Genomic DNA, 25,509 nt, shown 5'->3' with positions numbered 1-25,509 from the left:
GCTTCTTGAGGTCATCTGTCCACCTGCCCCATCACAGTATCACCCATGTGCTTTGCATCTTAGTACCAGCCCAGGTAGTAAGGGGCCGTGAGGTGGCCTCCACACCCACAGATTTGCCTTAATGGACACATTCCTGGATCAGTGCCCAGAGCCCCTGTGTGGTCTGGTTTGTCAGAAAGCACTAGTTTTCAGCTGAAAGTGAATGGGTTTTAATCACAGCCTACTCACAGTTCCCAGGTTCATTCAAGTTTGTTTGCTACGAGAAAACAGTTTTCATCACAGGCTCCCATGATGCTCTTTGTTTGCCTCTGTCCACCTGTGCTTTGTGACTGAGGCGCCTCTGCAGGATGGTGGCTCTGAGCCTTTCTAGAGTGAGCGGAGATTCATGGCAGAGCTGGGACTGGACTTAACCAAGGCATGTGAATAATAGCCACACACCTAACAATCTCTTCAAAGCACCCACCTAGGAGTGGAGTTCACGTATTTTTGCAACAATTTGCGCTTTGTGTGAAATTGTGGTGGGTAAAGGCCATATCAGCCACAGCATATATGCAGTGTTAGGAATTCTTATGTATACATTTCTTAAAACGTTGCTGAGGCCATTTCATTTACTCAGTGGCTGACAGAAAGTTCACTGGGGACACGGTGGCCGAGTCTGTGTCCTTGGCGTTATGTGCCATGTGAGAAAGTAAACTAGGTGCCTTCTGAGACAAAGTGGATGTTGGCTGAGCCGGATCCACACCTGGTCAGGTGCTGCTGTGTCCTCCCAGTGCACTGGGGACACTAAACTGTTTATTGACAGGGCCCCTGAGGGTCTGTGGGGCTCTGAGCGGCACAGCTGCAAGAGAGCAGAGGCGGGATGGAGGCCAGTGAAGAGTAGGAAGCACGCTACACGTATGGTTTCCCCGGCCTACACCAAGGGCAGTTCCAGGGTCCCTTCCTCAGGAGAGAGAACCAAGTGCTGGCTCTGGAGAAGAGTGGGTGGAGGATAAAGGCCCAAACACTCTCTGCTGATCCCACAAACCTAGCGCTCTCTCTCTCTCTCTCTCTCTTTCCATGAACACTGTTTCTTTCATTAAGCCCTACCCCAGGCCACTGTGACTTCTGAACTTGGGGTAACCTCCCTCTGTGTGTACTTTATTTTGGTCTGGCCTTCCGTGGTTTATTTTTGGTACCAGAATCCAAATAGATGTTTTCTCTTTCCTAGATTTTGATCACCAAAAAAGAAAAGAGAGATCAAAGAATTCAGTGAGGAGGCTTAGGCAGGTGGCTCAGTCAATAAGTGCTTGCTGTGCAAGAGTGAGGACCTGAGCTTAGATCCCCAGCACCAGGTGAAAAGACAGCATGGTGGTGTATATATCCCGGTGCTAGGAGCTACAGACAGAACGATCTCTGGGGCTTGTTGGCTAACCAGTCCAACCACAGCTGCCAGATCCAGCTTCAGAGAGAGAGAACTTGTCTTTAAAAATAAGGTAGCTCCTGTCCCCTCCAGATCTTTCTATCTCCCCCTTCTTTCATAAGATTCCCTGCACTCTGTCCAAAGTTTAGCTATGAGTCTCAGCATCTGTTTTGATACCCTGCTGGGTAGAGTCTTTCAGAGGCCCCCTGTGGTAGACTCCTGTCTTGCTCCTTGTTTTCTCTCTCTTCCGATGTCCATCCCATTTTCCTTTCTGAATGAAGCTTGAACATCTTACCCAGGGTCCTCCTTCTTGATTAGCTTCTTTAGGTGTACAGATTTCAGTATGATTATCCTATATTCTATGTCTAATATCCACTTATATGTGAGTATACTCCACAAGGAGAGCAACAGAACCAAAAAATCTGGGCACAGGAGATTTTGTGAGACTGATAATCCAAACAAGGACCATGCGTGGAGATAACCTAGAATCCCTGCACAGATGTAGCCCATGGCAGCTCACTGTCCAAGAGGGTTCCCCAGTACTGGGAACAGGGACTGTCTCTGACATGAACTCAGGGGCTGGCTCTTTGATCACCTCCACAGAGGAAGACAATGAAGCAAGTCCTGATGAGACCTGATAAGCTAGGGTCAGATGGAAGGGGAGGAGGACCTCCCCTATCATTTGACTGGGGGGCATAGGAGAAAAAGAGGGAGGAAGGGTGGGAGTGGGAGGGGATGGAGGAGGGGGCTACAGCTGAGATACAAAGTGAATAAACTATAATTAATAAAAATTAAACTAAAAAAGGTAGCAAATAATTGAAGAAGACAATCAGTGTTGACCTTTGGCTTCCACATACACATGGACAGATAAGTACATTCACACACATGCACCCACACACACACATGCCATCACCGACACACACACACACACACACACACACACACACACACACACACACACCCCTTTTAGTCTGTCCTAGTAACAGATTAAAACAGTTTGTGTCTGGCCTGGCCCTCCTCATGCAGCACTCTGCTCTCTAAATCCCAATCCCATTCATTGCCAGTGTCTCCAACTCTGGTGCGACTTTTCATGGATGCTAGTGAAGGTGAGGCTGCCCAGTGTAGGCTGAAAACCCCAAGCCAGTTATCTGAGGAGTGACCAGCACAAACCAGGCCACCTTCCCCGAAGCTGTCACCCGTGCCGTGGACATGTGCCACAGGATAAAGGGATGCTCTCTTTCCTTCCCTGTCCCTCATCTATCGTCTTTTATTCAATAAAACCAGTGGCCAGAGATGTCAAAGCAACTTCTTAAATGTCTCTCCAGGGGAGGTTGTAAACACTCTGCGGCTGGAAGGCTGAGGCCAGCGATCCCACCCCAGTCCTGCAGTCTGAGATCCATCATGTTTAGGCACCAGACTCTACTGGGATGGCGAAGACTCACAGAGAGAGCCACCGAAGAGTGCTGTCCCCCTGATACCACCTCCCTCTGTCTGTCCCTTCCTGTCTGGGAAGGAATGAGAAGGGGCAGACAAAGGAAGACAGTAGCCGGAGTGCTGGCTGCAACTTGTGCTTAGAATTTTACTCCAGCGTGCGTGTATGTGCTGGTCAGTGGAAGGCGCACAAGGGAAGGAGCCAAGAGGAGCCAGAGGGTGATGCAGCCTCCTCTCCCACAGGACGGCAACTTTCCTTAGGATCGCCAGTGGTTTTCAACCCATGAATCTTGACCCCTTGGATGTTGAACCACCTTTCACAGGGGTCTCCCAGGACCACTAGAAAACACAGAGATTTACATTTTCATTCATAACAGTAGCAAAATTACAGTTATGAAGCAGCAACAAAAATAATTTTATGATCGCGGTCACCACACCATGGGACAGTATATTGAGGTCGCAGCATTAGGAAGAGATGTCCTGGCTGGGGAAGGGCACTTAGGGGATAGTGAGTCTAAAGGGGACCAGATGAGGGAGGAAATGATGAGGTCAGCTTGGGCCACCATGAGCTTGACTGACATCAGAAAAGACCAATGGTCCAGGAGGGAGATTATCCAAGGATGGTGTGGAGAGTCTGCAAGGGGAGAAAGGGGCTGGATGGAGCCCAAGGACTCTCCAAGAAGCCACTGGTGAAGGAAGATGGGGGCTGGGGGCCATCTTGGAAGCAGGTGCAAGATAGAACAGGAACAGCTGGCCATTGGCAATGCTGGTCAGGAGGCCAAGTAGCTAGATGTCACCGGTGGCTCTTGGCAGGAGGCAGGTGGCAGGTTCCTAGGGTGCGCATGGACACAGTCAAGAAGACAAAGGACTGCGTGCAAATAGTGCATCGGGTGGGGGTGGGGTGAGGATATATCTAGGCAGCTTTGTGCATCTGGGACTTAGAGCAAGAAGACCCCAGAGGTGGTGTGCGACCAGGTGGGAAAACCAGAAAAGGCCGCCCTGGAGGGAGACAAGGGTAGGGCAGTGTGTGGCACAGAGAGAGACTAGGAGTTAGACTCCCTGGTAGGCAGACAGATAAGGAGATGGGCCACGGCTAGGTAATGAAGTGACAAATTGCCAAGATGGTCATCTTCTCCCTCACTCTCCTGACTTGAGATAAAGCCTGGCAGCTTACGACAAAGGCCTTGCCAGATTTTGTCTCCCACCAGCAGCAGGCTGCCCATCCTCCAAACAGGAAATGCATTTCTCTAACATCACGATACCATGAGGAGCTGCCGTTCATGGCTCTAACCTTATTTGAAGCCATACAGATGGCTTCTGACCTCTTAGGCCTACAAGATGGGCATTTTGGGAGCACACGGTTGATGTCCCCCTTAGAATAACTTCTGGAGGGACAGGGCCTGGTGGAAGCCACACGTGGGTTGTGTGGTTTTAAGGTCACAGCTTCCTCCCAGAAGCTCTATCTGTCCATCCGTCCCATCCCCCATCCCCGCAGTGAAGAGGTAGGGACCACCACAAGGGAACTAAAAGCATGTACATGCTGGGTCATTAATCTGTCACCTGTTAAAGTATGGCATTTTCTTTGTCCAGGTCCTCATCATCTTTCAAAGCTTTGTTACGAACAACAGCTTAGGCCACAAGGCCAGAATGTTTATAGAATGGAGACTGACAAAGGCAGCAGAGAACTGTGTGGTTCACTACCAGCATTGCTGTATTCCAGATAATACCTCTGGGATGGGGATTATGCTAAATAATGGTCACCCAGCTCACCTTGAAAAACGAAAGCTGCTGTGGTATATAAGAATGGCCCCCATAGGCTCGTATATTTGAATGCTTAGTCAGCAGGGAATGATACTATTTGAGAAGGATTAGAAGGATTAGGAGTGGTCTTACTGGAGGGAGTGTCACTGGGGGTGGGCTTTGAGGTTTCAAAAGCCCATGCCCCGCCCAGTCGCTTTCTCAAAGTTCTTTTCAACTTTCTTCTACAGTACTTGTTGACATTCAGTGTCATGCTAGTACTTAGCCTGAGATGGAGCTTATTACCCACTTTGGGCTGTATTCCCAAGCAACCTGAGTCTGGGAACAACCAGGTCCAGTATGCCAGGGCTGCTACTGGCTTCACAGTAGCCCCAGTCACTGCGTGAACACTGTTTAAAAGTGTGGTTCTTTACAAGATCCTGCGGATAGCAGACAGGAGCTGAAGTGGCACAGAATGCTAGACAGCTATCTGTTTTCATATCCTATCTGTGCCCTTCCCTGTCTTAACTGGGGTCACCTCAGACCTGCACACAGGCCGGTTGATCATGTTTTGCCTAAAATGCTAGCCCAGGGCTAATCTGGCCAGTTGCCTGCTAGAGTGGCTACTCTCCTTCCACCACAAACTTAATCACTGATGCTCAGTAAGCCATCTTAGGGCCAGGTCATCTGGGTAAGAGGACACTGGCCTCAGGGCCCACCAGTTCCTTGATGAAGTTGACTGTCGGCTGACCCACCAGGTACAAGGACAGGCTGTTTCCACCCCAAAAGAAGATCTTTTAAAGCCACCATGATGATTACCAAACACTAGCCAGCTCCCCAATCGGCAAATGGAGCAGTCGGGTGACCTGGCCCAGTGCTGACTCCTTTGGCATGAGTTGAGGAAGCCTGAACGGTTGAAATGGCTGGCCTCATTGCTGCCATTTTCAGGCCTTAAGAACTGGACACTTACGGTTACTGGAGGCTCTACCTGCTTGTACCTCAGCCTTCTAAAGCTTTACCTGTGTAATTATCTCTCTCCCTTGGTGGCTCTGTTTACCAACAGTAAGTAATGGGCCTGTTATTCCATATGCTTTTGTGTGTGAGAATTAACAAAAAATAAAAAAAGATTTGACAATTTGCTAATGAAAAATGATCTCTTTTGCTCTTTTAATTTTCACTTAGTTATGGAGAAGCTTCATTTAAATTATGCAGATAGTTTGAGGTCATGGCCAATTAAATGTAATTGAAGCTCTAAAGTCGTGCGGGATGATTCACTCTGTGGCCAGCAGAGGGCTCTTCAGTCCCATCAAATATCAAATGTCCCTGTCAAGCACTGACTAAGGGGGAGCTTCCTCAAAACAAGGCGGCTTCTACCACTGAGTTCTTTTGAGACCCCGCACACACTGCCCTGTGGTCATCATAGGCGTCAGACCTCAGGGCACAGTGTTACAACATGCTTACATCACATACGTTACAGACAAAGGCCTGGGTGTTTTAGGACGCTCTCCCGCAGGTCCCGCTTCCCTGGGTCTGGAGGACCTCAGGAAAACAGCAACAAAATCCAACGAAGGCTTGCTAAGCTGTTGCCTCAGTTTACCAAGCTGGAAAGGACCACTCACACTCATTTCCTTCACTCGTTCACTCGTTATTCCATGAATACTGGTAGAACTAACGCTTTTGGGAGGAGGGAAGGAACCTTCCATGGCAGGGACCCCTCCCTGCCTGCAGATATGCAGTGCCCTGGGCCTGTGTGTGAGGTGCTGCCATGCTGGAGAGGAGTGGAAGGGTTTAGGTATTATTGGGGGTTCACATTCTAAATCTACTCTACTAACTAGGGGCCTATTAGAATACGATGTGAGAACATTTCCTTCTGCACCCCATCATTTTAACATTTTACTGTTAATTGCTGTCTTCTTGTGTTACATTTTATACAATCAAGGAAGCGATTTCAAGTTGTAGCAAGAGGCTAACTTAGTTTTGAAACTGAAAAGGATAACCAACAAAAAGAACAGAGGTATCCTAAAACTGGGAGCCTAGCTGATGAAAAGGAGGTAAACTGAGGCAGGGAGGGAAGAGGGCTAGGATGCAGGGACTCACGAGAAGGGCTGCTCATTCTGATGGGCAGTGTGTTGGGGGCAGGCCAGTGCTAACAGGAACGGGACACAGTGGCGCTGATGCTGTATGGAAGGGGAAGGAGCCCAGATGGAGGGGTGCTGTGCTCACACATGCAGTGACTGGGTGCTGAGAGTCCTGTCCTCCCATCCCATGCCCTGCTCCACAAGGGCTGAAGGGCTCACCACAGGCTGCCCCAATGCTGGGGCTACTTGGGAAGAACAGGGTGTATGTGGGCTGAGTACTCAGGCATACTAACTCTCCAGGGCGGGTTTAACTACCCAATACCTCATCTTCCCCTAAGTGTTTCCAGGGTGGGGAAGCATCCTATCCAAGCCTGGCCACCGGTCTGCTCCTCTCCCCTCATATAATCAGTAGCCTCAATCCTATGCTCAGGGACTCACTGTCCATAGTGTGCTCCCTCACACCCTGCCAGCAGCGCAGGTGCTGGCAGTCTGATGCTCTCTCTCTCTCTCTCTCTCTCTCTCTGGAGTCCCACTCATCCTTGGAGGGCAGAGCTGTCCGGCTCCTCTTGGGACTGTGGCATAAGCCTTGTACACCAGCACATCTGGGCAAGGTCCTCTCCTGGGTAAGGAACTGGGCACAAGAGCTTTGTGCATCCTTTGCTTGCTGGCTGCAGGCTAGTGTGGCTACACTAGATGTGACAAATCCCCCCTCCCCCCTGCAGAGCAGCCATCTGCAGAGCAGCAGAGGTCCTTCTCCTAGGACCTCACTCCGGTGCTAGCCCTTGGCTGGGTCACTGCAGAAGGAGGAAGAACAGAGCCACATCAGGAAAGAGCCAACATCTCCCCTGAGGGCAGGTGCAGGCTGGTGGGTTCTGCTTCACTTGCTCTTTGAGCTCTGCTTTCCCTTGAGTCTCTAAGGAGAAGCTTGAAGAGTCAGGATCTTCTTATGAGAAGAGGGAAGTGGGAGGAACAATCGGAGAGCTTAGAAAGATGAGAATCTCGTGGGAGCAAGTTCAGAGGACTCCATAGCTGGAATGTTCCCAGCTGATGCTTTGGCTCAAGGGTTCTGCCCCACTAGAGGCCCAGATGCAGCCAACACCATGGCTTTGGAGTCAGGCCTGGCTTTAGGTCTACAATCCAGCGCTCTAGTTCTCGGGGTATGACTTTCCACCTTATTGGATTTGGGCACAATTAGAGAGAACAGTATTATAACTCCTTTGTGTGTGCCTCATTTCTGGTTAGATATCTCCAAAAGTCGCTTTCAGATTCCTGCCTCTGACTTACTGTCATAAGAGTCCAAAGAGTGTGCCTTCGGAGTCTGAGGACATAGCCCTTCTGCCCAAGCATACGTATTCAGTGTCCCTCATATATGAAAGCAATCAATTGTTCTGTTTGCCTGCCTGCCCGCCTGCCTACTTGAAACAGAAATGTACTGTTAGAAATTCTTGGGGCTCCCAGTCTGAGATCAAGGCACCTGCAGAGTTGGGTCCTGCTTAGGACTCCCCCATGCCTCTCTCCTAGCTCTGTCCCCTCAGGTTTTCCTTGGTTCTTTGAAGATAAATGTTCTCCCTGTTTCTCACCCCCTTCCACCCCCATCTCCTGGTGTTTCAGTTCTCCCTGTCTACACCAGGAGCTGGAGGTACAAGGAAAGTTTAATTGATCAGATGAGTAATTTCTAATATTTCCTAAAGGTAATATCTTTTTCTCCATCTTACCCCAATTGGACAGAGAATCTGAAATAACAGTTGCTCCCATTTATACCGCAAACATCTTAAAGAAACCCTTCACCCTACTATCATGTGTAAAACCCAAGAATCCTTCAGGAGCAATGGTGACAAAATGGACTTGAAGCTATGGTTGTGAAGCAAATCAGAGGTTTGTTGTCCACCCAGTTTTCAGGGTGGTGTGGGAGACTGAGCGCCCCCAGCTGGCCAAGAGAGCATAGCGGTTGCAGCTTCTCTCCAAAGGGTAATTAAGGCATAGGGATTAGTCACACGAGGCATGCTGGGTAATAAGATCTTGCTGTTTTGCTGATATTCACCTTGAGCAAATCCCGCAGAGCCAGCCTTGCTGCCCTTGAGCCCGTGACCTGACTCCTATACCCTCTGGCTTTCTGGGTGCTAGAGAGCCACGCCTTCGGGCTTCCTGCTCTCCACTCTAAAGGGGGCTCCTAATCCTGCCTTCCTCTGGTTAATTAAATGCAGATAGCTGCTCTGTCAGTCATGCCGAAGCACAGTGGCCTCTTGGAGCAGTTTTTAATTGAATGACTCTCACTCCTGAGACTTCTGGGTCTTTCATTAATCAGCTACATACACAACAAAGGTGAAACTTAATGAGGTGTGTGTCAGGCGCCCTAGGTGGATGATGTGTTGTTCTACATTTTAATATCATGACATCTAGCATTTCCTGTCCACACAATGGCAGGCTGTGATAATTCTAGTAAGTGTACCGATTGCTTATCTGTTATCAAGACAAGGGCTCTCGCTCTCCGAGAGCCACACCAGGAGCCACGTTTTGAGTGAAGTGACCTGGGCATGTGTGTATTCATAGCTTAGGTGAAACCTGGAGGCTCCAGCTGGACTTTGTGGTGTCACAGGGCACGAAGACCCAGCAAAGCCACTATTCTCGCACTTTGTGCCCTGCGCACAGGCTGCTGTGAGAAGTGAATGCGGTCTTCATTTCATATTTGTTGCTGAGAAAATATCAGGGCTAGAAGCAAGAGGGTGTTGGGTTTTATTGTTGTTGTTTTGGTTTCTTTTGAGACAGGGTTTCTCTGTGTAGCCTTGGCTGTCATGGACTCACTCACCAGTCTTTCCTTAAGCTCACAGAGATTTGCCTGCCTCTGCCTCCCAAGTGCTGGGATTAAAGGGGCGCACCACCACTGCAAGGTGGGGGTGGAGTTTAGCTCAGTGGTCAAATGCTTACTTAGCAAGTGGAAGCTCTGGGTTTGGACTTCAGCTGGGGTGGGGGCAACATAGGGCAGGAAAAATTTGGTGTAGGCTTCTAGGCTGCAGTCCATCGTAGCAGGAAAGTCGAGAGCAGAGGGGAGTGAGTGCATGCTGCTTTCTCGCTTGCTCATGTTCAGCTTCATCTCTTTACTAGAGTTCAGGACTCCTGCCTCATGAATGGTGTTGCCCACAGTGGACTATAACTTTCTACGTCGATTAACAAGCCATACAATCCCCATAGACCAACCTGATCTAGATAGTTCCTCTTTGAGACTCCCTTCCCAGGTGATTCTATGTTGTATCAATTTGACAGTTCAAACTAACCAGCACGAATGCCCAAGCAGTGTGCACAAGACTGTCTGGGGGTGGACAGGTGCTCAGGAAGTGCTGACGCTTACCATTCATGCATGGTGAGGACCAGGAAATACAAACAACTCCACCAAACCCAGAGGCCAATATCCTATGGAAGGTAAGCAGTGAGGGGCTGGCGAGATGGCTCAGCTGGTGAAGTGCTTGCTGAGTAAGCATGGAGACCCGAGTTTGATCCCTGGGTGTTCCCACTGAAAAGAGCTGGGCATTGGTGTGGGCTGCTAATGCTAAGGCTGGGGAGCTGGAGATGGGCAGCTCTCTGGTGCTTGCTGGCCAGCCAGCCTGGCCTACTTGGTGAGTGCGGACCAGTGCTCCCACTGCCTCTTAAAGCAGTGTGGACGGTATCTGAAGAATGACACCCAAGGCTGACCTCTGGCTTTCACATGCACTCACACACCTACATGCTTACCCCTACTTACATAAGTTCGTCCCACACATGTAAACAAAAACACACTCACTCACTCATCCAGCTACACAAAGTAGACAAGGTCCTGAGGAGATATTTTTTGTGAGAGGAGTCATACGAGCAGAGCACACCGGATAGGCGCCTGTTAACAGCGTTGTGCCGTAGGGTTCCTTGTGACAGTCGTGAAAGAAGGGGAGAGCAACAGTCTCTAGGGTGCAATGTGAGAGGTGGCTGAGGGATCAAAACCTCCTGCTGTCTTCACTCACCTGAGACTCACTGGTCAGCACCCCTAGGTGACCCACTTCGCTCCTGTTTCAGTGACCCCTCTATCCCCATACTTTCCAGCTCTGAGAAGACAGGCTTGGCTGGTGCCCAGCCTGGAGAGTGTGTGCGGCCACAGTTGTTTCTATAGTCAAAGCTGACACTGTAACAACTGCATGTGGGCTGACCAGTGGGGGGATAACCTCACGCTACTCGGCCAGATCGAAATTACGTCTTGTAAAATCTTCCTATCACATACAAAAGATTCGTATCTGAGTTCTTTAGGATCCGGTCTTCTGGTGATGGGACCCAGAGGGGCTGTTAGGAACTTAACTAAGGTCACAGAGCTGGCAGTGCATTTGTTCCTCTGAGATGCTGCCTGACCCTGTGTCATCCTTGTCTGTTACCTTCCTGTGCTGGCTTAGCTCCCTGTCGGTTCCTCCTTCAGCCCAGCTGGAAGAGGCTGCGCTCAGAGAGTGATGGGGTGTCATAATTTATACCACATGAGAAACAATGCAAGCTGATTAGGACAGTGAGACGAGCTGAGGAAGTAAAACGTGGGTTTGATTTTCCAGGAGACAGACAGGCATCTCAGCAAGGAGCCCTGAGGCCACAGGAGTCAGGTCTGGGCAGCACAGTAGGGTGTTTATGCTCCACAGAAGCTGTTTCTAGCTGTGGGATGTTCAGCCAGATGTGAAAATGAGTTCACTTCCGGGAGGATGCAAAGGGGGTCCAAGCCGAGTGTGTCTGAGGGTCTGGGAGAGGGGCCGCAGGGAGAGGGAGAGGGAGAGCCCCAGCGCGTACCTTGAAGACCAAGTGCAGCATCATCTGCAGGCCGTTCTTGCCAGGGTACTTTCCGGCGATGTTTGAGGCAGACAGGTTGAAGAGGTTAGCGCCTGTTTCTGTGCAGATGGCGTGGACCAGCATTTTCTTCCCTACCCCTGGGGGACCAGCCAACAGCAGAGACTTCACCAAGGGAGCTTTCTCGTGCACTTCTGCAGACCCTGGAGAAGACAGAGGCCAGTGCTCTTGGGTGCTGCCAAGAGAAGCAGAGGCCCCTGTGCTAGGGTGCCTCGGGCTGAGGCTGCACTGTGGGAAGGGGTCTCTGTGGCCATGATGAACACAGGTCAAGCTCAAGGCTCACCTTCTGCCGGAAGAGGCTCTGGGGCCTCTGGGTTCCTCCAGGGCAGCTTTTCTCCCCTGGTCCTGCTTTTTTTTTTTTTTTTTTTTTTCCTTTTGGGTGGTGGTGGTTGTGGGGTTTCTCTATCTGTCAACAGCCTCACTAAATCCTCTGACAGCTTGGGAACGGAATGCAGAGAGACAGACAATGAAGTCGGCTAAAACGTGTTCATATTCCTGGAACCTTCTTTTCTACTCTGTATTGAAGTGTATGAGACAGAGGGAAAGGCCAAGGGCCTGGGAGCAAAGCTGAAGGTCTTCCTCCGGAGCTGGCCCCAGACTGTCAGGAGAGAGGGTCGCCTGGCACTTGGCAATAAAGCAGCTTGGATTATCATTGTTCCTATGTCCTCGCCCACACAGTCTGTACCTCAGGCCAGGTGTTCTCTAATACGGGGCCAGGGCTGGGGTGGCAGAACAGAGTGGGTACTCAGCAGGTACAAGATGCACAGAATTCAGTGCCTGTCAGTGTGGTGAGGACAGCAGCTGTCCTCAAGGGGCTCTGGTTTTGGTGACCCTGGGTGCCTATGTCTTGGCTATTAATATGTGACTATAATGATAATAATATTAATAATAAAATCTGAGGCAGAGTCTCATCCCAGGATGGCCTGATCCTTTTCCTCTGCCTTTCTAATGTTAGGATCACGACCACGTGCCATCACGCCTGGCTCAATAGAATTTATGCTTTCCTTTCAGGTAGAATTAAGAATTGAAAAGATACAGGGAATTGAGTGGCAGCCAGAAACATGTTTTACAGTTGTTCACCATTCTCCATATTCTTTCCAGTGGCACATACAAGTGTGCATTGTCTGTGGTCATTGGGGGCTACGGCAACATGGCACAATGAAGGAGGTACTTTTTTGGTGGCTGGAGAAAGAGGCCTTTCTTCCTTTTTCATACTTGGCTATGGAAGGATGCTTTGGGGGTGGCCCTGGCAAGCCCTGCATGCTCTTATGGCTGAGTTTTAAATGTGGAAAAGTCTTGAGAAGGAACTGAGCCCTGAGAAGGTGAACCTGCAATGGAAAATCAGGATGTGGCCGAGCCTCAGAGCTCCCATGGGGAGGCAAAAGTGCTTAAACTCAAGAGCCATAGATGTTGGGGAAGCTAAAATTCAGCTAGGGGCCTCAGCTGGACCCTGAGAGAAGGGGACATCTATGTGGGACTTGGGAGAAGGTGATCCCAGGAGCAGTGTTTGAGAAGGATCTCAGTGCTGCAGGCACAGTGGCCAATCAGCTTGGTCTTAAAGGAACAGTGAGGTGTCAGGAGGCAGGCAGTGATGGGGCCGGTGGGGGAGACTGGGGACAGTAGTTGGGTGTCTGAAAGTTGAATGGGAACTGTAGCTTGCCAAGAGTGCTTGCCAGGGCCAGGGGTGGGAGAGGTCTGGGAAGGGGTGGCAGAAGGAAAGGACAGCATGGTGAGTGGGATCTGGACAAGGGACAGAGGTCTGGGAAAGTGTGCCAGATGTGAATGTCAGATGTCACTTTTCTAGGCAGGGATCACCCAAACCACTCAGAGGTGAAGAGGGTGGTCCAGGGAAGGTCCCTGTGCTTGGGACCCAGCTAACCCAGGAATCCAGGAGGTTTCACTCAAATGGAGTGGCCTAGAGATTCGGGACACTTCTAGTAGCTTTGGCTGTAGCATCTGTCTAATGTCTGGAGGACTGCAGAGTAACAGAGGGCTTGTGTTCTCGGTCCTGACTCCATTTCTGCCCTCCCTAACTTGAATACCATCTGGAGGTAACCGTAGGGCTCTGGAGGGTTAAGTAACCAGAGAAGTAAACCTTAAGACAATGACCCACATCTACTCAAGAAAGCACCCTCCCCAGACCCTCTCACCCCTCCCCCCCATCTTCCAGGACCTTATTGAACTTGTCCTGAACTTTCTCTTATACCCTGAGGGGTTTAGGGAGCCTCAACCCTGATACTAGTCACTTAGGGTGGGGGTCTGTTTCATGACCACCTGTGGAAACTGGCCTACGTGGGCTCCTGCCAGTGGCCACCACTAAAGTGATTGGAACAGTCGGTGCTCCCTAAGACCTTGCCTCTTTCCTTTTGTAACAGGACACCACTTTCCTGAGGCTTCCCCTGTGAATACAGGGAGGCAAGTGGCCTCAGGAATTGTGCTGGCAGCAGCCAGCATCTCCCCAGGTTGCTTTTACTTGCAGCTGGAGGTGACATGTGAAATTTAGATGAAATGCCAGAAGGCATATCTGCGCACACAGCTCATCTGCTTTACTTGTGTCTGCATTCCTGACAGGTGACATAAAACTCTCTCAAGAGAACAAACTCTCCAGCTGAGTCTGCGGCCAGGAGGGCTTGGCAGCTGTTGATGACAGCACAGGGTAGGGAGTGGAGAGGGATGGGGATAGGGTGGGGTAGGGTAATAAGGGATGTGCGAGGGGCCCTCCATGACAAAGGGTTGAGGGGAGATAGGAGCGGGGCAGGATGCTTCCCGGAAGGAAGGCTTATGAAGCAGAATGGAAAACCATGCACACCAGAGACTTGCAAGCCAAGGGAACAACTGTAGCATACACTCAAGCAGGATGAGTTCCTTACACACCCACTGGCTCCTTGCGTTTTGTGTCCCATCGTGTTACAATAAGGTGTGAGGCTCCATGTGTCTTAGTAAGTTGGCCCTGTGGATACTACATATTGAGTTTGTTGACATTAAATCATGTGCTCCAATATGTTCTATCTGTATGAGACGCAATATGAAATTTCGTACCTGAACATATACGCTGCTCCCAAATTACATTTACTACTACTGACGTAATGTCAAGGACGGGATTTAAGGCTTTCTTGCCAACAGGCTTAAGTTCTTAAGTCAAAGTGGGACAGAGTTATTGAGGCAGATGAAACAAGGATCATTTCTAGTTTCAGAGTGGCTGGCAGAGCTCTGCCCCCCAGAGGCAGCCACCAGGCAGAGGGAAGGAAGGGGCTACATGCTTTCCTGCATCCCCAGACATACCCTAGAGCTGTGTCTGAAGAACTGTGATGGAACTCTTTCAGCAGTGAGAGGGGATTTTAGGAGAGATCAGGAGAGCTGGGGGAGAGGGAGAGGTCCCTTGATATCCAGAAAAGATAGTCCACCGTTTTCAAAGAGCTCTGCTCAGGGCCCAGCCACAGAATGAGTGAGTGTGTGCAGGAGTGCAGCCATCTTAGCACGTGGGCTCAGCTCAAGGACCACCTCTCTCCAGCTGATTGCTGTGATGCAAACCAGACCCAAAGACAGTGCTGACGCTCCTTTCCCACCATGCCCTTCTGTGCTGGGTGTGCACTATGGAAGTGAGACAAGGCTTCTTAGTCTCAGCTGGGAAAGCGAAAAGTACTTTTGGTGTCAAACAGGAGCTACCATCAAAGTGAGAGGGGAGGCTGCTGTCCCAGCTTGAGGGAACAGTCAGGTCCTTACCCAAAGGCAAGATTCCGTAGAGGGTGATGAGCTGTCTGACATCCAGGAGGGATGGCATGGGCTCTATGGCTACCTGGCGCAGAGTTGTCCCCAGGTAGCTGTACTCACCTGGGGAGGAAGGAAACATGGATGAATGAATGGGGGAACCAAGCTGGTCTGAAAAAGATCAGAGGACACAAGTGCAGCATGGAAGAGCCACCATGAAGGGCATGTCTGCCCTAGTCACTGAACTACCAATCAGATACAGCCTAGAGTCATCCGAGAGCAAAGCCTTTATCAAGGAATTGCCCAATGAATTGACCTGTGAACATGTCTTTGGGAAATTGTCTAGACTATTAGTTGCTGTAGGAAGCCCGTGGTGAGCAACACCACCCCTAGGCAGGTGGTCCTGGGCTGTATAAAGAAAGCGAGCTAAGCATGGGTGAGTAAGCGAACAAAAGCCAGAAAAGCAAGCAGCAAGCAGCCTTCCTCCATGCTCCTGTTTTGAGTTCCTGCCCTGACTTCTGTCAGTGATGATCTGTGACCTGGAAGTGTAAACCAAATAATCTCTTTCTTCCCCAAGTAGCTTTTGGTCAGAGGGGTTTTTAAAAAATCTTTTTTGTCACAGCCACAAAATGAATCCACCTTTTCTTAGATAAGGCTTGAAGAAAAACCAGGCAAGAAAGCATAGGTATGCCAGGTCTAATGAAAGGCAAGTTACATTAACTATTAAATAATCTCCCGTGTGGTGGGTTGATCCTCAGCTTTATAGTGCAAAGCTCCCCCCACCCCACCCCAAAAAAAGGCTTGGGCTGTGCGAAGTGAGATAAGGTCTTGAGTGCCATACTAAGAAGCTGAAATGTTACAGGATTTTCTATAGACTCTAAAAGATTATGTCTAATATTGGCAGAAAGTTTCATAATAAATTATTTAAGATCCATGCAGGATGTGTGCCGAGCAGTGCAGTGTGAAAGGAAGGGTCTGAGTCTAACTCAGGATAAATAGAAACATCTCTGGTTGAGGGTAATATTAATTTACATTTTTATCATTTTTAAAGGGTTACCAAAGGAATAATATGGAAATAAATCTCTACAGGTTTAATTAAAGATATCAAAGGGCTTAATTGTAACTAGCCATAAATCCAAAGTGTTATTTTCTAACTCATTTAGATAAGGTCACCAAGAAAATTAGTTTGGCTGTCTCCATTTGTCACAGGATGGACCTTTATGTACTGCTGGGAGTCCTGTGATCTGTTTCTGAAAGGGTACTGAGAATACTCCCAGAATGAGGCAGGGCATTTGATTGTCCCTACAGCTGCTTTCTTTCCTACTTCAGGTGTGCACTGACCTCACTGATTGTGTGTGTGTGTGTGTGTGTGTGTGTGTGTTTGTGTGTGTGGGGGGGATTGTCATCACAAAGAGCGCATTCCTGTGTGAAATGCTAAAGATACCCAATGCTTATAGCATTTCCAAACGTGAAGGAAATTAGAGAGACTGGTGCTGTCTTGTGCAGGGCAGCTTTCCAAATTCTCAGCATTAAAAAAAGAAGTCCTTGGCAAGGACGGCGGTATTGGTTGGCGGAATGAATGATAGTGGACACTTCCATTATGGATCCAGAGACTCCTGCGTTTTAACAAGCAGGTAATAAATAGCAGAATGGTTAATTTAGCCTCTACCAGAAGAGAAAGAGACCCTGTAGCAACCGTTAAATCTAGCACTTACTGCCAGTAAACATGACATTAGAGGGGCTGTGAAAGTGACCTCAATTTTCTTGCTTATGTAAATGCATATTAATATCCAGGCGGACCATATTTTCTGGAACCTAGCAGATTTTATTTAAACAAATTATATTAAATTAAATTAGTGGGTGTTGGTTCTGATAGAGAGAAGGATCCAACTGGCCTGGGCTGTTTGCCAAGTTACGAGCCTCACTCTGAAAGCATGTCTCCGTGTTTTACGACTGACCAGAATGGGAGCCATTATCCCTTTCCCATCCACAGAGTCGGAGCACAGAAAGTTCTGGTTCCCCTGCACAAGCACGAGGTCTTCCAGAAGGGGGACAGAAGATGAAAGAAGAAGAGAGGGTATTTGAGATAGAGGGTGTGAAAAAGGGCTAGAAAATGCAGGGCAAGAAAAAAAAAATGGGACACTTGGCGGGCTGAACTGGTCCAATCTGTTTGTTGGAGTCTTTAAGTAGAGTCCTTACCATGTGCCCTTACCTGGAAGATGCTTTTAGACCATGGGACCACCAGGTGCCTGAATATTAGCAAGATCCCTGCCCTTCTAGGAAAGGAGAAATTGGATATAGAGAAAGTCACACCCGGGGGAGGCTAGGATCCAAACTTGCTGGAAATGTTGAAGTGTGCTTGTGATTGGCATGAGCTCCCCAGTTTCCAAAAAGAGTGCAAAGATCAAGTGACCCAAGAACATCTCCAGGTGAACTCTGTTGCAAGATCATGCCTGTGTGCAGTGCTAGCATTTGCCACAGCTCTAGGACTGGAGTTTTGGAAGTTTGCGGACATCTCCAAGCTTTAGCTGAGGCGATGAGCACCGAGGAGAAGGTGACGGCATTAAGAGGGCTTTGGTCCATTTCTCAGCATAGTGGCTGCTGAGCCGTGGTGTGCCAAGATCACTCGGGAAAATCTCCAGTTGTTTGTAGGTGACCGGCTCTCTGGGTGCTCTGAGCAGATGTGATGGGAGAGATGGAGGGGGCTGCAGAGCACCCTAAAGACAACAGCCCTTCTCATAGCCACACCCTGAGTCTACCAATGAAGGTGACAGCAGCATTGGCAGAGGGTAGCAGAGCAGCACTCAATGAAGGGCTGAGAATTTGGGGTGTGACTCACTCAGTGTTGACATCCATTCATTGAGACTGCTGCTGTTGTCATTTCCATTCCACAGAAGAAGAGATGGAGGCATTGGAAGAACCGAAAAAGGACAGGGATTCCAGGAGGCAGAAGTAGACCAGCCTTGCCGATCCAAGCACTGAGACATCCAGCCCTAACACTGTGGCAAAGGAGTCTGAATGCGAGAAGTGCCCAGAAGTGCCCAATGCTTTGCATGTGAAAGCTTGGGGCTGGAAGCTTGCAGCCCCCTAGGGGTGGGGTATGGGCTCACTGTGTTTGAACAGCACCGACCTCAAAGTGGTTGCAAAGCCAAATTTGTTTCTTGTGTACCTGAGATCTGGCCAGCAGCCTGCTGCTGGGCTTCTGGGCACAGGACCAATGCTTGGAGCTGAGCATCTGCACAGGGGCAGAGCTGAGAGCAGGAAGGGCAGCCCTCACCTGCTGTGGTGTAGACGCTGCCTGGAGTTTTAAGGCAGTCACAACAGGAGAGGGAGTGTGTGGTTTGCTCCCAAAGCTCAGCCTAGTGTTGTTGAGCACTCCCTGCTGGACCTGCGTTTGTGTCTCTGGTCTTTGAAACGTGTGGGCTGTGCAGCCTGCTGCACATGAGGTCTCTGCTCTCTCCCATTTGGAAGAGGAGTCCTAGAGACCTGGCCCACGCACCTGCTCTCCTGTCCACACACAGGAAAATCAGGCACTGAGGAGGCGTCTCTCACACCTGAGTCACCCAGGGCCAGGGGGGAAGGGAGGTGCACCTCTGTGTGAAAATGCTAAGAAAACCAAGAAAATAAAGTCAAAACCAGTGACCCCGAGGAGGAGTGAGAGCTCATCATTTTCACTCTCACTGCTGGGTGATGCTGGGAACGAAGCTCTCGCCAGCGGTGGGCGGCGGGTGCTTGAGAGGATCTCACATTTACTTGACCACCACTCCCCTAACGTGGGCAGTCTGCTTGGCTTTCCGATGAGGGACACCTTCGGACTTGAGGTGGCCTGTCTTCAAACCAGAAATGACCTGGGAAGGTAATGACTGATATCAAAGTACTAACCAAAGCCCCCTCCAGCTGGGTGGCTGCTTTAGGCCCAATCGGAGGCTGGGAAGCGAAGGACTGGACTATAAAATTGCCTTCTATGCTGTCCAGCTCTACTGGTGGGGGGAGGGGGGCTGAGTTGGATTAAGGAAACCGGAGCTGGGGATATGGCACAGAGGGTGAAGAGCTTGCAGAGCTGTTCTGAGGGTTTGAGTCTGTGGAGGCTCAGTGCTGTGTGTCTGCTGGGGAGGCAGCTTCGGGAGGGTGTGGGGCTTCATTATCTAGCCCGCCACATCTGTGAGCTCCAGGTCCAATGGGAGACCCTGTCTCGAGAGATACGGTGGAGGGCAACAGTGGGAGACAGCAGATGTCAACCTCAGCTCTCCACACGCCTGTGGCATACTCGCACGTAAACAAGCATGTTCATATGCTAACACACATGCAAAAATTTAAAACTTGAGAGTAAGTCATGAGGTGGTGGCATAATGAGGAAGCATGTGAGACCATAGAGCACAGGAGAGGAGCCCATAATCAAAACTCAACAACCAGGCTCAGCTTGGGAGCAAATGAACGTTAGGCGAGGCTCGTCTGCATGTACAGGCCTGTCCTGTGACCTGAGAGATGAAGAGGTAAGGGTATCTGGGTGGCAAAAATCACCAGTAGATTCTCAGGCATTTGTAGGAAAGATGCTCATATACCCTCTACAGCCCCAGGCCCCACCGCAGAAACTGTTCACCAGCTGCAAGGGGAAAGGAAGCTCTCCAAGAAGACTGAGGACTGCCTTCACCACACAGTTCACCTTAAATGCCCCCAGATAAGACAAAGAGGTAATTCCAGTGGGAGACCCGAGGACACAGTAATGCTTGTAGTTGGCCTGCCGAAACCGTTGAACCAGGACGAAACCCAGTGGAGGAGCAGCCTGTAGAGTAACCCAGATCCTTCGGAAAGGAGAAGTCTCATGACCGGCTCAGAGCAGGAGGCGCGCTGCTTAGGTCTGTTTTTGTCAACCTGACAAAGCTAGAGAGAGGAAACCTCAGCTGGGAAAACGCCTCCATCAGATTGGCCTAGGGCCAAGCTTGTAGGGCGTTTCCTTGATTAATAATTGGTGGGGAAGGGCCCAGTCTGCTGCTGGTGCTGCCACCCCTAGGCAGGATTATGTAAGAAAGCAGCTCGAGCAAACCACGGGGAGCAAGACAGTGAGCAGCACTTCTCCGTGGCCTGTGCCCTAGGTCCTGCTCTAGGTCCTGCCTTCAGGGCCCTGACTTGAGTTCCCGCCCTGACTGCCATCATTGTAGGATTGTGACCTTGATGTGTAAGCCAAATAAATCCTTTCCTCCCTAAGGGGCTTCTGGTCGTGGGGTTTATCACGACCAGCAAAGGAAGCGTGACTAAGACAGAAGTGATGGTATTCTAGACAGGAGTGGCAGCAGACAGGGCTCCCCAGCTACTTGTGTGCCCTATGGGCCTCGGGACCAGGGAAGACTAGCAGCTGTGGCGAATACATTCAGGACAGGTGGGAAGGCATGCCACGCACATGCAGGCAACAGTACTGCTCCAATTTTTCTGAGGGTGACTGTCTTTGTGGTTCTGATGGAGACTGTCCTCCACCACAGGGATGTTTTCTTCGCCAGAGGAAGCTCAACATCTCCAAAAGGGCGCAGAATTGTGAGTGATTCCAAGCAGTGGGCATGGTCTTAGGTCAGAATAGGTAAATTTTCATTTAAAAAAAAAATCACAGAAGCCCTTAGTTGAAGACTGTAGTCACAACCATCCCACTCTGCCCTTCTACCTCCCACCTCGCCCCACCCCCAGAAGTTCTCTGGGAAGAACACCCCGTGAAAGGCTATTGCACCGTGGAAGCACCCGGGGCACTGTGTCTGGACACAAACGCATGAACCATTCATTTCTCCCCATCAGGTTGTGCCAGAAAGAACTGGCCAAGGAATTCCGCTAATGCTGGAAAAGCAGCTTCTGCCATGATAAGGGACTGATTCTATTCAGGGGGCCCCTTTGTTCACAGCACCCCCGAGGTTGCAAGCAGCCACTGTGACCAGGCTTCTGTTAGAAAAGAGACACAAGGGAAATGTATTTCTAGCACCCATGGCACCACGTGACAGAGGCAGGACTGTTGGGGTGTACTTTACCGATGTAATCAGAGAGGTTGACCTTCACAGCCTGGATCAGCAAGCCTTCTTCAACCAGCTCCTTGTACAGGGAATCAATGGTCCTGGGGACGAAGCACATCGTCTCTGTCATCAGCACACACTAACACAACTTAGACCTTGACTGCGCTGACATATGCTTTCTTGTATGCAAATAAATGCCTTTTTGAAATATTTCTACAATTTGGGGATAAATTAGGCTTTTTGAAAACGGTATTTTCAGCCAACCATGTAGATACTGGATGTTTCCCATTACCAGGAATTATATTTGTGAGCATCGGAGACCAACTATGACTCCATCAGTCTTTGTGATGGTCCAGATATGAATTAGAAATTACCCAATGATAGCAATACAAGAGGCCTAGAATTTTATATTCAGTTAGCATCTGCGAGCTGTAGCTCATTAGCCTTCATGAAACTTCTGTCTCTTTTCAACTTGATAGTATTGTGGTTAACATCTACAAAGAGCAAGGGTGGCTTATACTGGAGATAATTTGTCTGTCTGTCTGTCTGTCTGTTTCTCTCTGTGTATGTGTGTGTGTGTGTATGTGAGAGACATAGTCTCTCACGAATCTGGAGCTTCCTGATTTGCAGCCTGGCCGAGCTGGAGTATGTCCCAGTCCTGAAGACAATTCTTTGTTTTGTTTTGCTTGAGACAGGGTCTCAAACAAAAGGTGTCTGGGAAGCACACCCTGTGAAAGGGTTGTGCACCATGGAAGCACCAGGTGCTCTGGTTGTCCTGGAACTCACTATGTAGACCAGTCTGGCCTTGAACTCACAAAGCTCTGTCTGCCTTCGCCTCCTGAGTACTGGGACTAAAGGTGTTTGCTACCTCTCCTGGCTGAAGAAAATTCTCATATGGAGACAAACTGTTCAAAGCTGTGTGTGTGTGTGTGTGTGTGTGTGTGTGTGCCTGTGTGTGTATGCGTGTGCATGTGTTCTATGTTGTACATACATGCCTAAACAACAACAATAACAAAACACATCTCAAAGAGGGGAATGGGCATACAGCCAGGACACAGATAATCTATAACAGCTGAAAATGGTCGTCATAGAATTCTACTTAATGAATGAAATCCCCAATGATATTAGCTGGGGTTTGGTCCATAGCAATCTAGTAAGTTCAGCTTGAGTCTTTTTCAATTTGATCCTTTGGGATAGTTTATCCTTCCTTTTTCTCTATCCTTCGCTCCTGTTCTTGTCTTTGTTTTATGTTGGAAGTAAGAAATATAACTGTATTTAAAAAGCTTTCTCACTGAACAGTGATTTGAATGAGCATGATTAAAATGATTGAAAAAGACCCAAGAATGTTAAGTTAGAGTCAAGCCAAATTCCACCAGGATGGTATTAGTTCAGAGACCCTAGGCCTCAGTTGTCGGGATCTGTATTTGCCAATTATATTTAAAAATCATACCTTCTGTTGACAGTTGAAGGTTTGATTACTATGATAGTTGGAATGACAGTACCCGAACATTGTCATAGAAACAGCCAGTGTAGAATTTCCACAGGAATACATGTTTAACATAAACATGTAATGCAGGCATAGAATATTAACATGAAATTGAAAAAAAAAACTCAAACATGATGAAAATATAGGAATTTCCAAATCCAAGCTCATATTTGGATTTCTTTTCATAGTTAAGTGAGCTTTTGATATAGAAAAAAGAAATCCAACTTGAAAATGGCCTTAAAGTCTAATGAACAAACACTGGTTTAAAAGTTCCTTAGTTTGATAAGAGAAACAGAAGTTGTCTTGCAGTATTACTGCAGAGCTAACAGGAGCCTAGAGACTGGTCTTTAGGATTAAAGCTGAAGGGATGAGGTGGCTATCGGTGGATTTGTATTTCTGAACATTGAAATGAATGGAAAAGATGAGTCTTTTCACCAGAGAGCTCTGTTCCAGTTGGCTTTGATCTTCCACATGACAAGCTTAAGAGTCATTGGAGAAGAGAGTCTCAACTGAAGGGTCATCTAGATCAGACTGACTTGTACGTTTGCCTGTAGGGAATTGTCTTTATTATTAATTTATGTAGGAGAACTCAGCCCACTGTGGGTGGCACAATTCCTTAGGTAGGTGGTCCTATACTGTATGAAAGCTGCCTGAGCGTGAGTCAATGAAGGGGCCAGCTAGCAATCAGCATACTCCACAGTCCCTCCTGTACTCCTTGGGTGGAGGTAATGCTGTGTGGAACAGCAAGCAGGCTCACCGTGAGTTCTTGTCCCAACTTCCCTCAGTAATAGACTCTGACCTGAAGTTTTTAGCTACAATATCCCTCTTCTCTCCTAAATTGTTTTTGGTTAGAGTGTTTTTTTTTTAATTACAGTATCAGAAAGGAAACTAAAACAAACTGCTTCTGACTTATTTATGACAGATTCAAGTACCAGGAAATATCCCAGAACACCTTCAGTGTCTATCAATCATTGTCCACTGTCTATATGCAAACATGCTGGTCAGCACCATTGTATTTGGTGATACTTTCAGTGCAAAGGAATGGGGGTGAATGCTTTTAACTAGGAGCAGGGTCCTATCAGGAGACCCAGCGTTAGCTCTCCGTTTCTCATTACTTCACTGTTTGAAATTAAGGCAAGAACAAAGCAGGAAAACACTACGCAAAAGCTTCTGAAATACCTGTGACTCTTCGGTCTGCCTCAGCAGATTCTCAACATAACCACGTATCTCTGTCCTGGGCAGTTTTAACATTCAAGCAATGACAGATGTCTGTCTTTCCATAAATGGGGGCATTGGAGTCTCCAAATGCACCTGAGGAGCCCTATAGGCACCAGGCAGTCAAACAATGTGACCTCAAGGTGGGGCTGCTTCCAAGAACACACCAGCTGTGGGTTACTCTGGCTGTCTCAGGGTGAGTGCAGAGGGACTCTGAGAAAATTCAGGTGGGCTTCTTTTCAATGAATGTCACTCATGTCTACTATGAGCCAAATCCATGGTAAGGGAAGGATGCTTCAGAATAATGCCTGGTAGCGTGTTAACTGAACTCACCGACAAGGTGATTGTCCAAAAGCCTACGTGCTGAGTTTACAAAACACAAGCATTTCAAGCCATCTATAATTTGGGCTAATGAAACTCAAGGATTGCAAACAAGCCCTCGGAGACTCAGCTGCATTGCATCTCTGTAGCAGCTCTCTCAGGTGGCAGGGAGAAGTGCCCATGGGACAGGGTGAGGCTGCAAAGGAAGTGAGGCTTCCTCAGCCAATAGGAGCTCAAGCTTGCATGTTCTGAAGTTTCATGTTATTTTTTAAGCCCTTTTTAAATAAACATTACCTAACCCTTGAGTTCTATATAAGTATTAGAATTTTCAAAGCTTACAGGGACTCAGATGTGATGGGCAGCTTCACCTCCAGGCAGGTAGTCTTGTTGTAAATTTTTTTTCTTCCAATCTAGAGTCTGTATAGGGTAGTTTCCCCCTGTGCCCACCATGCCCCATACTCTGTCCCGGAAGATCATGGTAGGGCTGAAAGTGGCTGCCTCACCCTAGGCTGCTCCAGAACTTAGGGTGCATCTCTGCATTTCTTATTTTCTCTGCTCTCTACTCCCCACATCTGTTACCCCCAAACAAACCCACTCCTCACCTGTCAGCCGTCAGGTCTTTATCCTTCTTTCCCCGTTTCCCTTTCCTGCCCTTCTTCCCTTTACCTTGCTGAAAGAAAGTGGAAATAAGCGATGATTTTGTTAAAACAAACAAGCACATAAGTCCTTGAGGCCTTTTCTCTCCTTTGAGTTGCTTTTGCAAAAATCAGTTTATTTGTGCACAGGGCTACCTGGGCCCTCTATCCTTTTCATCCACCTGTCTGCTTGTCAGTCTGTCTGCCTGCCAATCTGTACGTCTGTATCCTCTTATGAACGTAGCATAATGTTAACACAGCTGTGCTGTGTGGAGGTAAATTCCTTCTATATCTAACTTGTTGAGAGTTTTTCTCGTGAAAGAATATTCAACTATGTCACATACTTTCCCCATGTTTCTGAAATGACATGGACCAAAGCAGTTGATTATAACAATGAACGATTCAGACTTTTTAATTCCGTTCTGTCAATGTGGTGGGGCGCAGAGACCTATCTATGTGAGTTGAACCATCCTTGCACTGTACAGTCCTGGAGCAAAATCTACTTAAGTGCTGGCAAATTCAGTTTGCTAGTGTTTTGTTGATGATATGTCTGTGCATTAGTGAGGATATTGACACCTCGTTTTCTTTTTTCTGGTGTCTTTTTCTGGTTCTGGCTTAGAAGTCTTCCCTCCTCTATTATTGTTGGAATTTTATTTTATTTTTT

The 25,509-nt window shown here is 48.6% G+C and overlaps 1 protein-coding gene across 3 annotated transcripts in view; it reads right to left on the bottom strand.

Moving 5' to 3' along the window:
* The window catches only part of Iqca1 (IQ motif containing with AAA domain 1), a 116,533-nt gene that overhangs the window by 16,578 nt on the left and 74,446 nt on the right, over positions 1–25,509 (bottom strand). For 2 of the 3 annotated variants that reach the window (XM_055616661.1, XM_055616662.1), the window contains exons 12-15: positions 24,813–24,880; positions 21,207–21,289; positions 15,214–15,321; positions 11,434–11,633 (exon numbers count right to left, since the gene is read on the bottom strand). In XM_055616661.1, the coding sequence (XP_055472636.1) occupies positions 11,434–11,633; positions 15,214–15,321; positions 21,207–21,289; positions 24,813–24,880 (459 nt within the window). The remainder of the gene's footprint in view (positions 1–11,433; positions 11,634–15,213; positions 15,322–21,206; positions 21,290–24,812; positions 24,881–25,509) is intronic. The other variant, XM_055616663.1, reaches the window with a different exon arrangement.

Source organism: Psammomys obesus, unplaced genomic scaffold (genome assembly GCF_907164565.1).
Source record: "Psammomys obesus unplaced genomic scaffold, mPsaObe1.curated_primary_1811, whole genome shotgun sequence".
Taxonomy (NCBI): Eukaryota; Metazoa; Chordata; class Mammalia; order Rodentia; family Muridae; genus Psammomys; species Psammomys obesus.
This window is presented reverse-complemented; position numbering and strand designations above follow the sequence as displayed.